The 15,529-nt window shown below is 43.8% G+C and overlaps 2 protein-coding genes across 5 annotated transcripts in view; both read right to left on the reverse strand.

Moving 5' to 3' along the window:
- LOC122373507 overlaps positions 1-15,529 on the reverse strand; it is a 71,219-nt gene that overhangs the window by 50,684 nt on the left and 5,006 nt on the right. The window lies entirely within an intron of this gene.
- The window catches only part of LOC122373504, a 29,816-nt gene that overhangs the window by 9,171 nt on the left and 5,116 nt on the right, over positions 1-15,529 (reverse strand). For all 4 annotated transcript variants that reach the window (XM_043351632.1, XM_043351633.1, XM_043351631.1 and 1 more), the window contains exons 2-8: positions 14,613-14,741; positions 11,964-12,068; positions 9,102-9,257; positions 7,863-8,060; positions 7,176-7,280; positions 2,134-2,369; positions 1,290-1,562 (exon numbers count right to left, since the gene is read on the reverse strand). In XM_043351632.1, the coding sequence (XP_043207567.1) occupies positions 1,290-1,562; positions 2,134-2,369; positions 7,176-7,280; positions 7,863-8,060; positions 9,102-9,257; positions 11,964-12,068; positions 14,613-14,649 (1,110 nt within the window). In that variant the 5' untranslated portion in view covers positions 14,650-14,741. The remainder of the gene's footprint in view (positions 1-1,289; positions 1,563-2,133; positions 2,370-7,175; positions 7,281-7,862; positions 8,061-9,101; positions 9,258-11,963; positions 12,069-14,612; positions 14,742-15,529) is intronic.

Consider the following 15,529-nt stretch of genomic DNA (forward strand, 5'->3'; position numbering starts at 1 on the left):
AGGGCTACAAAACTGCTATTTCGGATTTTTGAAATTTTTGGATTTGGACCCCCAAAAATCAAAAAATAATTTTTTTGGATATAATAATAGAAAAATCCAAAAAGTGTTTTGAATTTCGCAAAAACCGGAATATATGTGATAGTCCTTACCGCCTTCCATCCACATACCAAATTTGAGATTGATACCTCTTTTTTTTTGGCGAAGTTATAGCGAAAAACTGTTCAAAATTGATGACGTCAAATTTTCAAACTCAATTTTTAGCAATTCTAGACCCCGTAGCGCAAAACAAAGACCAACATTAGACTCCCCGTGACGAGCTGCATCGAATCAATACCCATTTTATGCAAAACTATCAACTTTAAAATTTGACCTATTTGGCCTGACCTTGACCTGAACTTCACCAGAAAGTGACCTAAGCCGTACCTGATAGTCTTATAACCAACACCATTGAGTTGGAAATGAAAAATTGGCCATAAAACATGCATCACACAACCTTAGTAAAGTTGGGCTCATGTGACCTGACCTGTGACCCTTGGTGACCTGACCTGTGACCTGACCTGGTATTGTCAGTGACCTCTAATAGCAACATATCTACTAGGCAACTGACGCCCTATCGCTGATTATCGACAAAATGCGTTTTCCTCGGTGTTATAGCGCATTCCCTAACAGACCCGTGAACGGTGAAACATTTCATCTTTGACCTGACCTGTGACGTCATCGGTGACCCCGAGGTCAATGAAATTTGGTTTCCCTCAACAAATTTGACAGGCCTTTCGAACGCCGTTTGAATTTTGCGGATCCGTCCAGTAGTTTCGGAGATACGAGGGGAGGCAAAAAATAGCCCCCCCCCCCCCCACCAGGTCGCGTTATAAACAGACCCCAACAGGGCGCGGGTTAATATGCAACACTTATAAATTACAATTGAATAGTACCAGCTTGTTCATACATTAATACATACTTTACGGTGCGTTCACTGGAGATTAACCGTGCGTTAATTCGAAGGTAGCCGTGCACCAATGACTTTCTCGACTGAAGTTTTTCGGAAGGGTCATTGACTTTATTCTTAGAATTCCCATAAAAGGCCCTTTTAGTGGCATGGGCTTGGTTTAATTTTGATTTAAATTCGCACCGTTAAGCATGCATTAATTAGTTTAACACATGGTTTCCGTGCATAAATGGTTGATGATCGTGCATAGATGGATTGGAGCACGAGTCGTGCGTTAAAACCATTTACACACGGGAAACCATGTGTTAATATATATTAATGCACAATCATGCATTATAATCACCTTCGTAACGATCTTCGTTTTGTTGAAGTGACTATCCACCGCTTCCTTGTCCTCGATGAGCGTGCCTAGATGGTAGGCGGATGTCATCTCCCCACTGCCGGACGACTGATAACGGTAGAGCTTGAAGTTGCCATCCACATGAACTATTTTCGGCTCATCTCCGCAGGCCTCACAGGCCATGAAGTCGGAACACACGAGCCTCTGGAGTTCGAACTGCATGCATGTCCACTCTGTGTATGCCTTTTCCAGGCGTTCGAAGTCGACCGGCCCAGGCTGCAAAAATGAAGATGCCGCTGACATTTGAAAGACATGTCACTGAACTCAGATAGACACAACCCACGCAAATAGGATAATCAACGCCCCCCCCCCCAAAAAAAAACGTCCGCAGACATTCCAGTGTATCAAGTGTCAGAGAAGCCTTGAATGAGTAAATATCAAATGTACATTCTACAGTCTGTCTTGAAAGTATCGCAGCATGGCAGGGTGGCGCTAGACATGCGGCGCAGCGGAGGGTGGTCAAGTTTGAGGGTCACTGGATTGCCTGACCCTTAGGACGGGGGAAGGGAGGGAAGGATAGGAGTGAGCGCCCATCGTCTCAAATAGCCACACCTTACGGCACTTTCAAGATAGACTGTATCTACACCTGAAAGACTATGTTCTGTGGCTACAAGTGTCAACTGGAAATGTCCTGATAAAATGTCACAACGGGTTTCTAAATTTCATCATGGGGAGTGTGATGATTTTAAAAGTAACCACCTTATGATTATATCATGACTGATATATGACGCGGCGGCAACGGCTAATTTACAAGAACAGAAAAATGATGCGTGCTGCATGAGCTTACAGAGCCATATGACTTCCCAAGTTCTTCCAGAGAGGCCACGAATGCCGTCAGCGACGTGCCAGGTGAGTGGTACTTCAATGATTGCCATGTTACGAAAACATCTTCATGGACGACTGTGGACATCTTGATTGGAGATGCTCTGTAGAAGCCACACCGCATAAGATCAGAGTTGGTGACTTCGATCACCGACTTGCAGGAGGCACACGTCCAGACCGGTAGAAGCAGGTTATACCGACCTGAAAATGAAATAAAATTATATCAAACGTTAACAGGCACTGTCCATCTTTACATTAGTTTTGAGTTCTATGCACCTTCAAAATGGTGCCCCGAAAAACACGTCCGATTAGAACACGGCAGCAAACTCACTCGCAGCATGATGGTTAACAATACCAGCATCATACCTACTATGGACGTCAAACCCCTTGAGACCCCACTTTTTTGCGATAATTTTTAAATGCGCGAACTCTCGTTGACGATATTCTGGCAATGTGTGTTTCAGAACCTGCCGAAACTTTTACTACTAAGGTAAGGTATTTTGAAGCCGGACGATTATGAAAGGTACTTCTCATTCACTCGTAATGTCAATTCAGGCCCGGGCAGAGGCTTGCATTCGGCCATACTCGAGCCCCGCCACCAGCGCCACCGCTCTTAATGTCATCTACCAGCGCCCGCTACCGCTACCAGCTACCGCCCACCATCAAGCCTGGATGGATCGCGAGACGCGAGTGACCAGTCGCCGGGCAAGGAGCGCCGGAGGGGTAGGGCGGAGCATAGCGTTGACGTAATTACGTGGCTCCGCCCCATGAGCACGTAGCCTTTACCCAAACAGCAGATTCGTTTCGTGAATTTTAACATAACGAGTGAATGATAAGTACGTTCCATAATCGTCTGGCGTCAAAATACATTAGTAATAAAAGTTTCGGCAGGTTCTGAAACACACATTGCCAGAATGTCATCAACGAGAGTTAACGCATCTAAAAATTATCGCAAAAAAAGTGGGGTCTCAAGGGGTTGGACGTTCATAGATGTCCCCAAAAACATAAGCTGGCGATTCTTTAAGCCGTCTTCATCAGGGATAGAGACCCAGCTATCAACCGGCAAATGAACATGACGGGTACTCTGTCCTTATACGATGGAAGACCCCTGGCGCTCAGATAGCACTTAGGTTTTAGACTTGTGTGCTAGTTGATTATGTGTAGGCCGAATGCATGCGAAACTGTCATTGAAACATGTGTGGATTGTCTGATGATTGTAACTGAATGTAACTGAACCGATGATTGTAACCGAATGATGTAACTGAATGTCAGTCGGTGACACTACAGGGAAATAAGCTAAAATTAGAGCGCTCTATTTATTGCTCCCGCTACTTCACCGTCTCCCATAGGGTCCTGTGTTGAGCTGGTGTCGAGGCTCTAAAAATGACGCCGATTTTTGCACCCTTCTCACGAAAACCGCTCGGACCGCCTGGAAACTAATTGTTCCGCTCTAAAAATTTCATGATCGACGGGAAAATGAACGAGGAAAAGGTTGGTCCTGAAATAATTCTGAACTCCCTGTAGAACATATCGAAACATGGCTGCAAACTAGGAGCATGTCAAAATCGACAAAACAATACAAATAAATTTCCCGGGATTTTTTTATTTTCCATGCATCTGTGTATGAAATCAGTCGGTTTTTCGGAAAGATCGTCTTCTGTTTAATAAATAATTCCATAATTGCAATCGAGAAAAAAAAAACATTTCTGCTGTGACAGCAGTTTTGGCATTGTGCCAGTAGTGTGGCGTGCGCGGTGCTGCGTGGTCGTCGGGACGGAGTCGTGAGTATTTTCGGTGTTTTAAATGGTTGATGGCCATTTGAACCAGCTTTATATTATTTCCTACCAATTTTTGCATCAAATTATTGCTTTGAAAGACCATTGAAGCCCCTTATCTCTTCATGAAACACGATCATATTAATCGTCGACGAAAATGGCGCGTGACTCCATGTGCGTTTCGATCGAAATAAATCGTAAATTAAATAATATTCGATGATAAGTATCATATTCTAGTGACACGTTTTCATAAAATAAGGCATAAACTTTGCAAGGAAGTCAACATTGGATAATTGGATTCTTATTTTGCTCACATATCCTTGTGGTAGTCAAATGGCTCAATTGTTAGATAAATGTAAATATATGGTTTGGCTTGATGTTTGCTGTTAAACCACCCAGCCACTTGCTGGTTGAGTGGTTTTCTGATAATTACCTGATAATCATTTCTCCTTTTCCTTAAAAGAAACAAATTCTTTTCAAAGTAACCCATTTTTGGAAAGGCGGCCTGCTCATTGACATTTCATGTTCTTGTTTTGTTATTGCTGGCAGTATTTTGATACAATAATGCAATATGAATTTTTTTGTGTAATAATAAGACCTAAGACAAACTTAGCTAATGCGTCAATCAAACACCCAACAGAAAGATTGTGAGTCCTTGTGACGTGAAGTAGAATATTCTATGAATGTGTTTTATAGGATATGCCAAATTTTAAATTATTTTATTATTTGATACTGATAGCTGAGCATGTGAATTATGCCACAATATAATTTCATTTTCTGGTATTGAAATAGCCGGCAGTATTTTACTTCAACAAATGTAATATACATGGAATACATGTTGTTATGTTATGTTAAAAGTTTAATAACAGCCAACAGAAGGGGCTGTTTCAGCAGATAATGTTTGTACCTTATGCATTACCTTTCTTTTCTGCAGGACCATGCTTCCGCTGGGTGGTCGACATTTGCCTCCTGAAGAAGTTGAGCAACATGAAGACCACCAGATGAGGTGTCTGCAGTTCATGTGGAACTCTGCAGACTACAAGTGTTTTGCCAACCTCAACCAAAGTGCTGTGATCATGGAGGCATGAATCTCATAATAACACTTCAGATTTGCAGTTGTATCAAAGTGTGATTCAAACCACCTGTGGCATCTCACTCAAAGCGTGAACAGTGTGATCATTGTGCAGTGTTCAGCTGCAACTAAGACATATTTTATTAGTGACTTGTTTTGCAATAAGCCACCAAAAGCATTTTTTGGGCTGGCCGCTGTAATATGTTGTGCACTGCGCAATATTGGTAGTGTTTTGTCACTTGTCAAGTTGTCAGTTGTGCATGTTGCCTGTTTCTCTGCCCTCAGCCCTCATTATCAGTTAAGTGGTGAATTGGCATCACTCAGTCTCCCCAGATCTCCATTGACTGTCTGTCAACCACCTAACTTGAGATGGTATTTGTTAATAGTGTCGGAAAGGAAGTGATTGTAGACATTTTTAGGAATATGAGCTCCGTTTCATGCGTGTTCCAGTGGTCATTTTGTCACATGTCCCATAGTGTAATAAATGGAAACTGTTGTTCCCTTTTGAAGGTAGGTACTCGCGGATGCAGAAAGCGTTGGGCCTAATTATTAAACGCACCCTCTTATCAGCGACGCACGAAATCGACAAATATCATCCTTTTTAGAACAGGAGGAAACGAAAACTTGTGAACGTAGCTGTACCTACAACAGTGCATAAGGAATTGAAATTCTGGGAGTTTTTGAAATTCGGAGAAACTCAAGTTGTCGACAGGTATGCCCCCTTGTACGTCAAAGACCGCTTAAAAAACAAACGTCTACAAATGAAGGCAGTATTCGTATGTTCGTTGTAATTGCAGCAGCCTAGCAACATGCATTGCGGTCCGATGGCGAATTAAACTCGTGCTCAAAAACTATGCCGGTAACTGCCAATGCACTTAGGTCATAGGTGAGGAGAGGAAGGGTTATGTCAAATGTCAACATCATAGAAATGGCTTCATCTATTGAGCTGTGCCTATTGTACATAATTCAACCAATCTATGCATTTCGTTTCTTGCAATCTACTCATGCTTTCACTCCAGCTTCAGAGTAATCATCCCATATTGTACGTCTTAAGATATTGATTTCTATGGCGGTTTGCAATTGCTAGCCACGTCTTACCTCAGTTTGGTGGCCCCGCATCGGCCCACTCGGCCGCTCTAAAATTGACTTACGGAGGAGGATGGTGGCTTTTATTTTAGCTTCTCCACTGACTGCGGGGAGCGCCGTCGCCGAGGTAGAAGCAATAATTAGCTTATGTTTGGGACTAATTTCCACGCTTAATCAACATTTTAATGTTATTTTAATTAATTCATTGTAATCTTTGACGCATTCTCTTTCTATTGATACCATCCACCGGTCTGAGAATTACTGCCTTGCTGCGTAAGGGCCGATAAAAGATCACGTTTTTAGGGGTATCTCTTCAACATGGGGCAGGAGCAATAAATAGAGCACTCTAATTTTAGCTTATTTCCCTGGTATGTCACCAACTGATGTATGTGTTATACGAAATGTGTGCCGGTGTATTAATGAACACACACATATATTATACACATATACTGACAAATGCTCACAAGCACACGCGCCATTCTCATGGACCCCCTCCCCCACCCCCACCGCCGGGACCAACGCCTCAGTGATCCCTTTCATGACAGATCTCGGCATGACAGATCTGGGCATCTGGGTCCAAAGGCACAATAATCCCAGTGCACTTAGGGGACCTGGTGTCGTATGTGCGTTCCAAAGCTAAGGTGCCGAATCAACTGTTAACCAAATATTCCTGACAGCTCCCAAATCATAAATGACATTTTCACATAAAGTTAGAGCAACGGGAGCTAAGTCTCTGAACATTAACGGGTTTTCCTCGAACAGTCCCTTTGCGAACCACGCGTCCGGGTAAGAGTCTGAGCCAGCTTCGTCTTAGCGCGGGGAAGAAGAAATGGCCCAGCCAGTAAATGAAAAAATCAGAAACAAGCAAGGTAAATATGATTGATGGCTGTGATGAGCATTGTTTATTTCGCTCTGAAGAAGCCACAGGGGCGATCAGTCTCTTATATAGTTTGTTTTTCGTCATTTTTTCGATTAAGTACCTAGGAGCAAAGGCTATTTCATCATCACTACAAATAAGCAGGATAGGAATTAGGAAGACCCCAGAAGCAGCGTGTGCCAGCCTCTTTGAAGTACCTTGCATAGTGATGCACGTCGTTGAAAATGATGAAGATTCCATTTGCATCTTTCCTGTACATGTGCAACAGGCTGATGTGATCTCGTGCAAAGGCAAAACCGGATCTGAAATGAAACAGACAAACATTAAGACTTTGGAACGCTGAACTGTGAGCGGTACAAGGTGCGCGTACCAGGGGGCTAAATGTTTAATTATGGGGATCCTCTGAGCGAGGGAAATTGGATCGTGGGAGGAAAACACTTAGTGCAACAGTAGACATTGACAAGCGCTTTGCGATGCTAGGGGGCTGCACGTACAGTTCACGCGCAACTATTTGTCACACCCTGATCATTGACGGCACTGTACAGCAAACAGGCCTGCTGCTTTAGAAATGCGAAAACATGAAGCAAACACCAAGCGTTTTCCTTGAACTGCGTACCATCGTGGAAAGATATCACAGAAAAGCTGTGCGGGCAGCGCCTCCACGCCCCTAAAGTCGAGGGGGCGTCGCCCCCACGACCCTAAAGTTGGGAGGGGGCAAGCTGCCCCAACTGCCCCCCGTTCCTGCACCCCCTAATCATAAACGAAAAAATGGCAGCCTTCTTTTAAAGTTGTTGTTTGTAACGGCAGTATTTCTTTAATAAACGTCATGTACAAGCCTCCGTGGGATATTGTAGAAAACCAACACCTGCCCCCAATACACTTACCAAACTGGACAAACTCTCCGGCTTGCGTAACAGATGACCTTGCAGGCAGAACTTCCCAAAACTGACGAGTCCAGTGTCGCCTTTTATGAAATGGCTGAAGAGTGTGCTGGTCCACGTCACATTTCGTGCAGAGAACGCTCGAAGGACAATTTCGGCAGACAACAGTGGCTACACCACCGCAGATGACGCACGGCAGGGCTGAAAATGTCATGCTAGTTAAGTTCAGTCCTAACAAAACTATAGTTCGTTTTTTTTTTTCAGAAGGTGTTTGGCTCCAATTTCATTATCGAAATTCTATTGACCAGCCTTGTTGCTTTTCAATAAAATAGCATTTAAGATCCTGCTGCACAATTCGATTAAGTAATCACTTAAATTTATAGCACCAACGTCATGCCTTTTAAACTGCTTGGAACTGACAAGAAACGCATTTCACATTGATGAGCAAAAGCTTTATTCATATTGTCATGGATAAACTACCAATTACGATCACTTCACAGGATCGTATACCTTCAACTTTTTGCTAGTTTTTTTTTTCAAAAGGTGTTTGGCTCCAAGTTCATTTCCGAAGCTCTCCTCTGAGTTTTGGCAGCGTACCCCCAGCGTCTAGCAGGGGGACGCTGCTGGGAACTCTTAGCAGCGTCTGGCTAAGAATTTCTTACCATTAAAATATTCGATTTCAAATTGTGCTCGATAAATACCAGGAAATTGTGTCTTAAAAATGAACATACTTTTATGACATCACTGGTAGCAGCTGGCACCCATACGTACGTACGAAGGCACAAAGTGTCAACAGACTTTTGGGCAAACTTCGTTTTTCATGTTTACCGAGGTCCAAATCGAGTAAGCGGTTCTGTCCATAGTAGTTATACATCACTTTGCAAGCCAAGTTCCACAGCATGACATCACCACTGTTCTAATTAATGTCAAATTCCAAAACGCACGTACGGAATCTATAGGGAAGAGCTCACATGTTAAAATTAGGAGACGTTCGATTTTTCTAGGCTCAGTTATGCTAGTTTCGCTGGTTAAATCGCATGCTTATTTGAAAAACGTACTTGGAGTCAAACACGTTTAAAAAACTAGTGTTGAAAACGAACGTTACTCAAGTGCTTCTCCTATGACATATGGTCATTTTGTTCAAACTAAATTCAAGTCAGTGGAGTGTTCCATTACAGCGGCAAAACCTTGGATAGAAATATTCTATTGTAAGCGATAAAAGGCTTCATAGTTCATACTCACTGCCAGTGGGGACAGCAAATGCAGACAACGCGTTGTCGTAGAGCGGTCCACGTGCTCCGTCCCAATTTTCAGTCTCTGCTTCTTGTCTCTGGCTCCATGTCTGCCCCAGTGCATGCTCGTCTGTAGCCATGGTATTGACCACTATAGTATCCAACCCTAGAAGGTAATGTGGCAATCAGGAACACAGAAACACACAAGTTGGCATCATCGAACTATTATTACGAGCGAGCGAGCGCAGCGAGCGAAGCGAAGTCTTTTCAATATAAGGGAAAAACCTCAGTATGAGCGGCCTGGCCCGGCCTGTAACGCTTTTGAGAGGCTTATATCTCAGCAACCGCTGGACCGATTGACGTGCGGTCTTTTTTGCTGGGTAGCCCCATCCCTTCTACCCCGTAATTGACTGCTTTTGATGCATCTCAGTGACCTGAAAAGCCAAGGGTGTTAAAGCTGTTTTGCAAAAATAGTGATTTTGATATGCTCATATTTCAGCAGCCGCTTGGGCGATTGTCTTGCGGCAATTTTTGTAGGGTAGCTTCATCCCTTCTATCAAAGGTCCGATACTCTTGATCTATGTGAGTGACCCCCACTGCACGTGCAAAATAAAAAAAGAAGGCGTGCCAAATTTGTTCCCATTTCAATAACTCTGTAATTACTGGGGCGATTTCGCTGAAACTTGGCATACAGGTAGGCACCCACCAGGCAATGCATTCCCATGTGTTGCGGTCGGGGTGCTACTGCACGTGCGCACGTGCAGGGGGCGCTTCCAGATCTCGAGAACGGCTGGGCCGATTGCGCTCAAATTTGGTACACGGTTGGGGACCGGTTAGTAGGGTGCCGTGCGAAAGTCAGTTTGGACCCCGTTTGCACGTGCGCACGTGCAGAATGCCGTTTCCAGATCTCGGAAACGGCTGGGCCGATTGCGTTCAAATTTGGCACACTGCTAGCCACCGGTTAAAAGGGTGCTTTGCACAAGCCCGTTGGAAGTACCCTCTAACCCTTCCGCACGTGCAGGGCTCACTAACTCGCTCGCTCGTTCTTCGCCCAAAAGGCGTTTTACTAGTACAGGGTGATCGAAAAAAAGTGTCACCCCTAACTTAAAATCTACATAACTCGCGACTGGTAGGTCGGATGACTTCGCGCCAGGCAGCATCGGAAAGAGCAGACAATTTCTTTTCAATTGAATGTATTCATGATTGTTTTCTATTCCAAATCATGTCCCCATGGGCTCAAAAACCAGTCAATGTGCGGCTTTCACGTGAAACGAAATTCACCGAACGGGATCGGACACCGCTGAACGAGAACAATGAGTATCGTAACTCAACATGACACACACCACACATTACACATGGAGTGTATGTTGTTCACTGCAGACTGTTTCTCAGCTGACCTTAGACTCGTTTCTCGGCTGACCTTAGACAAGGAAGACCTTATCAGATCTTCCTTGCAAACATGCGGCCTCATTCTTCACAAATTCGCCGGTAACTAGCGAAACATTGCGACAACCTGCACTACCGGATTATCAATTTTATGCAGCGGTAACCATGGAGCAGTTAAGAAAAATACTCACGTGAGCTGTCACGTGAGCTGTCAGATCAAAAACTCTGTCGAAAGTACAAATTTGCACAACCAAACTTTTGAACACGCCAAATTGCGTCCTTAACATACTTTTTGAATAGCTACATCTTCGTTTGCGGCACAAACCATGCATATTTACATACATTCAAAAGGAAATTGTATGCTCTTTCTAATGCTGCCTGGCGCAAAGTCGTACGACCAACCAATCGCGAGTTATATGGCTTTTGAATTAGGGGTGACACTTTTTTCGATCACCCTGTATATATACACACAACTCCAAGTCGTGAGATATTATGCACAATTGAAAGGGGATAAGCCCAACGGCAAATCAGAGTTGCTAGCATAATTAGTTGCTAGTTGTAAGAGTAAGCTGGCAAACTTTGCCATCAAATGATTTAAACGATTCTTTTCCTTTACTTCTTTCTAATTCCTTGAGCAAATGTAAAAACGACCATATGCAAACATAACAGCATACAGCGACGGAAGGCGAAGTTCTTAGACTGCGACATGCTTCTGGCTGCAGTTTTTGTCGTCGCACGGTATGGTATGCTGAACCGGACTGAGGCAGCGTTCATCACGCTGATGGAACGCATTCACCGGATCCAAAGCGAAGAGTCCGATCTTGCTCTGTCGTCGACGCAGAGCTCCAGCTGGGATCCGGAGGAGGAAGGGGCAGAGGACCTCTTTGAGAAGGAACTCGACCGGCTGGAGAAGGGCCGGCAGGTGGACAAACGGTCAATGTGGCCGATCCCTCAGGACGCTGTGAACGATCTCAAGAACATGGGTCGACTGAAGCGCCAAGATGTATGGACATCATACGATCCTACCCCTTGGCTCTATAGCCATGCAGCCTTGCACTCGCTGCGCTGCCAGTGACCCAGGTCCGCGTCGAGCGGCTCTTCTCGGCGATGAGCCGCTGCTCACTGACCTACGGTACCGGCTCAAGCAGGACGCTGTCGAAGCGGTTCTGCTTCTGCATACAAATGGGTGATCTGGCTGACACTCGGAGGCCGGAAGGCATGCAATAATAAAAGTCATGAGTCATTGCCATTGTGTTTGCCCTATTATGTAAGTTGTAGATAACTAGAAGCCACTCTTTGTCGTTAAAAAAGTGTCGTTTTCAATGTTTGGTATCAGACCCGGAATCTGAGTCGGAGCCGGAGTCGGAGTCGGTCAGGAGCCCGGAGTCGGAGTCGGAACAGCGCTACCACGACTCAAGCCATTATCCATGAAAGAGCTATGCGTAACATTGGCAAACTGAGAGTAAACTTGCTTGAGTTGATTTACCTTGCTCATTTGAAGACTGAGGCACAGCTGGCAAACCAGTTGCCGAGCTGATAGGAATGTAGCCTTGCTTGTGCCGTGCTGTTCCTTTGCTGTTCTTTGCCTTAGCTGTAAATGACACAAATACGAGCACCATCAATATTTATCGACACAAAACATTAATTACTTCTATTGTCATTATAGGTACTATTGTGGGGCATCCCCGTCCTAACGTGCATCTTTTGGTAAAAGACCATGATCGTGTCTGTTATGCTCTAATCTCGGCGGCTCGACGGAGTACGTGCTCACACGGCGGCTCCCGGCATAGATCTGTATTCAACTAACAGACGTCTTTGGTAGCACCACTATCGCAGCGTGATGCAGCGGATGGACATAACACAGCGACATGTCAGCTTAAAGGAATTGTTTGGATTTAGGAAGCATCAGACTGCCCAATTTTGATGTTCTTTGAATTCGCGAGACTAGTTAGGATAATACCAACAGTGCAATGCAACTGAATAGAGCCGAATAGAGCTCCTTTCTACAGTGATGCTATTACTTATGTTACCATATTCTTTTCTCTTCAAATCGTCGAGAAAATACAAAATTATATATTTCACCGGGAACAGAATCGAGAAAATGTCATAAAATGAATGTTCGTCTAACCCAAGATTCCCAGCATTGAACCAAACAAGTTCTAATTTACTTCTTATTTCTAGAGACATTGGAAGCAGGAAATATCCTAAAAATCTTGCTAATGTATTGCCAAGAGCCTTTGGAGAAACTGGTACAAGTAGGTACTTGCAAACTTTGGGTGTGGCCAAAATTTGGAGTGTGAAGATCTCTTAACCCTCGCCCCGTTGGGGGGGGGGCCATTTTGGCCCCCCCCCTGTGGTTTTTCCTGAATATCAAGAAAACGGCGGCGCGCAGCGCCGCCAAATTTTCAGTACCTTCCCGGGCATCAATTTGACACCTTCACACCAAATTTCAAGTCTTAGGTCACCTTAGGTCAGGAGTTATTGAGGTCAAACTGAGGTCATGTTCGAGCAAAAATGAGCAAAAAACATGCAATCTTGAAACGCTCACCAAATCTACAGTTATCAAGCAATTTCAAAGTTCTTTATATGGTCTAGTAGACAAAAAGCGGCGCTACAAAACTGCTATCTCGGATTTTCAAAATTTTTGGTTTTTGACAAAAAAAAATCAAAAAATTGATTTTTTTAGAAAAACTTTGAAAAAATCCAAAAATTTTCCGAATTTCGAAAAAAACCGGAATATATGTGATAGTCCCAGCGCTCTTCTATATACATACCAAATTTCAGATCGATATCTCGTATTTTGGCCAAGTTATAGCGAAAAAACTGTTCAAAAATGATGACGTCAAATTTTTGAACTCAATTTTTAGCATCGATTCGATACCCATTTTATGCAAAAATATTGACTTTGAAATTTGACCTAATTTGACCTGACCTTGACCTGACCTTGACCTGACCTTGACCTGACCTTGACCAAAACGTGATCTAAGCTGGCCCCAAAGGCTGCCTGACCCATATAATCGCATTTGTCATGTAAAATGGACCATAAAACATGTATTACACGACACTTTCATATTGTGACCCCCCCGTGACCTGACCTCTGTGACCTGACCTGGTATCAGTGACCTCAAATAGCAAAATATGTGTTTGAAGAACATTTCCCCATCGATGATTTTCAATGAAATGCATTTTACTCGATTTTACAACGCATTTCTTGAAGTGCCTGTAAACGGTGAAAATTGGACCTTTGACCTGACCTGTGACGTCATCGGTTTGACCTAGGTCAATAAAATTGGGTCACAAGGTAGTTCCCCGTTGGGGCTATCCAACGCCGTTTACCGCTTGTCGCTATGTTGCGTGGTTCTCGAGATCTTAGGGGGGGGGGCCAAAATGGCCCCCCCCCCAACCGGGCGCGTTGCTCGGCAGAGCCCAACGGGGCGCGGGTTAAATGATAAATAGGCATTTTTGAGGTGAGTGTACTGGGGTGTCATAAATTTCACAATGTGAAAGAATAAGAAGTGCTTAAAACCATGATGATGATGATGAGGCGGTATAGGACGCGTAGCAGATTTGGTCCAAGCGTCCAACTTCAGTGGCTTCTTCTCAGTCGGTGTTCTCTTCAGCGGTTGCAAAAAGGTACTAAGCAGGGTCACGGAAAGGTTTGGTTATAGCAGTGGAAAGGAACGCAGGGGTAGTGTCCCAAAAATTGTTGATTTGGGTGGGAAACGACATTTAAATGAAAATCATTTTCCACTCTCACGTCCAATTTATAGGTGACCAATTTTCCACTCCCAATTCCACGAAGGAAGAGTAGGCTGCGTGGATGGTTGTTTTGCATTCTCTTTCTGCCACAATAGTAGATAAATTAACGTTTTCATCCTTTCCCACTCTTTGGGCTTCTTCTGACCAACAATTTTTCACCCAACCTTTTTGGTCAGCAATTTTCTCCTCTAGCACCCAAGCAAAAATATAATTTTGGGACACTGGCAGGGGGAAGGATGAATGTGCTTAAAACCAGTATTTGGGGAAATCGCCAATTCTTTAAAGGAACTGGGACATCATAAAAAGAGCAACTTCAAGTCAGATTTGCTAGAAACCAGTATAAATTGGGCCATGTTATGAGGATATTAACACTTACCCTGAAACTTCCTTTGACCAGGCCGTTTTCCAGGCATACTTCTGCCTTTCCCATTGCCAAGGCAGCACAAATGGGGTTGTTTTGGCGGCTTACTGCTGATAAATATTCTTTCATTGTGAAGAAACTCCTCTGGAAAATAAATTAAGGGGTCTGTTGATCACCACACTCCAACAAACAGTATCCAACATCTCAAGCTTATGAGCTAATGAAGGATCAAAGAAATTAGAAAAAAACATCAACCTTGTGACTTATTCAAGTGAAGGAGGTCCAGGGCCGTTTCACCGGTGATAGCAACACGCTACTATCTAATTGCTCGAGCTGACGTAATGTATGATGTCACACTAATGACGTTTCGTGTAATCCGTGAGCTTTTCATAGCTGCATTTGGAACAGAGTTGCTGTCTTGTTGATTGCGTTTGTTACATTTGTTTGATCGCACAGCTGTGAAGATGTTAGCAGCACTATTTGATGACATCACACAGATTGACAATGTCATGGTTTGTTGTTTCCATGGAAACTCAATTTGACACATGTAATAGCAGCGTGCTGCTATCACCGGTGAAACAGGGCCTTGAAGGCTTCCCAATCTTCATCGATCAACTTCATTCAAATCGAATAACATTAAAACCCATTTATAATATATTAAATGAAGCCCATTTTACCCTTACCAGGGCATGGCCTTTTCCATCATGCGGCTGGCTGAGGGCGGATTGCTATACCTAACCCCTTGGCATTTCCAAAATACCAAGGGGTCATAGACGTAACAAAAAACAAATGAAATATGCAAGTCAGGAAATGAAAGAAAGAAATTATGCTATGAAGATCAGATTATAATGCAGAACCCCACAAATTACTTGCATTGGTGAGAAAACACTACTAGGAAAATTTTAGCATCGTTTCATGACATGTAGCGCAGA

The sequence above is a fragment of the Amphibalanus amphitrite genome, unplaced genomic scaffold (assembly GCF_019059575.1).
Source record: "Amphibalanus amphitrite isolate SeventyFive unplaced genomic scaffold, NRLGWU_Aamphi_draft 001506F_arrow, whole genome shotgun sequence".
Classification (NCBI taxonomy): domain Eukaryota; kingdom Metazoa; phylum Arthropoda; class Thecostraca; order Balanomorpha; family Balanidae; genus Amphibalanus; species Amphibalanus amphitrite.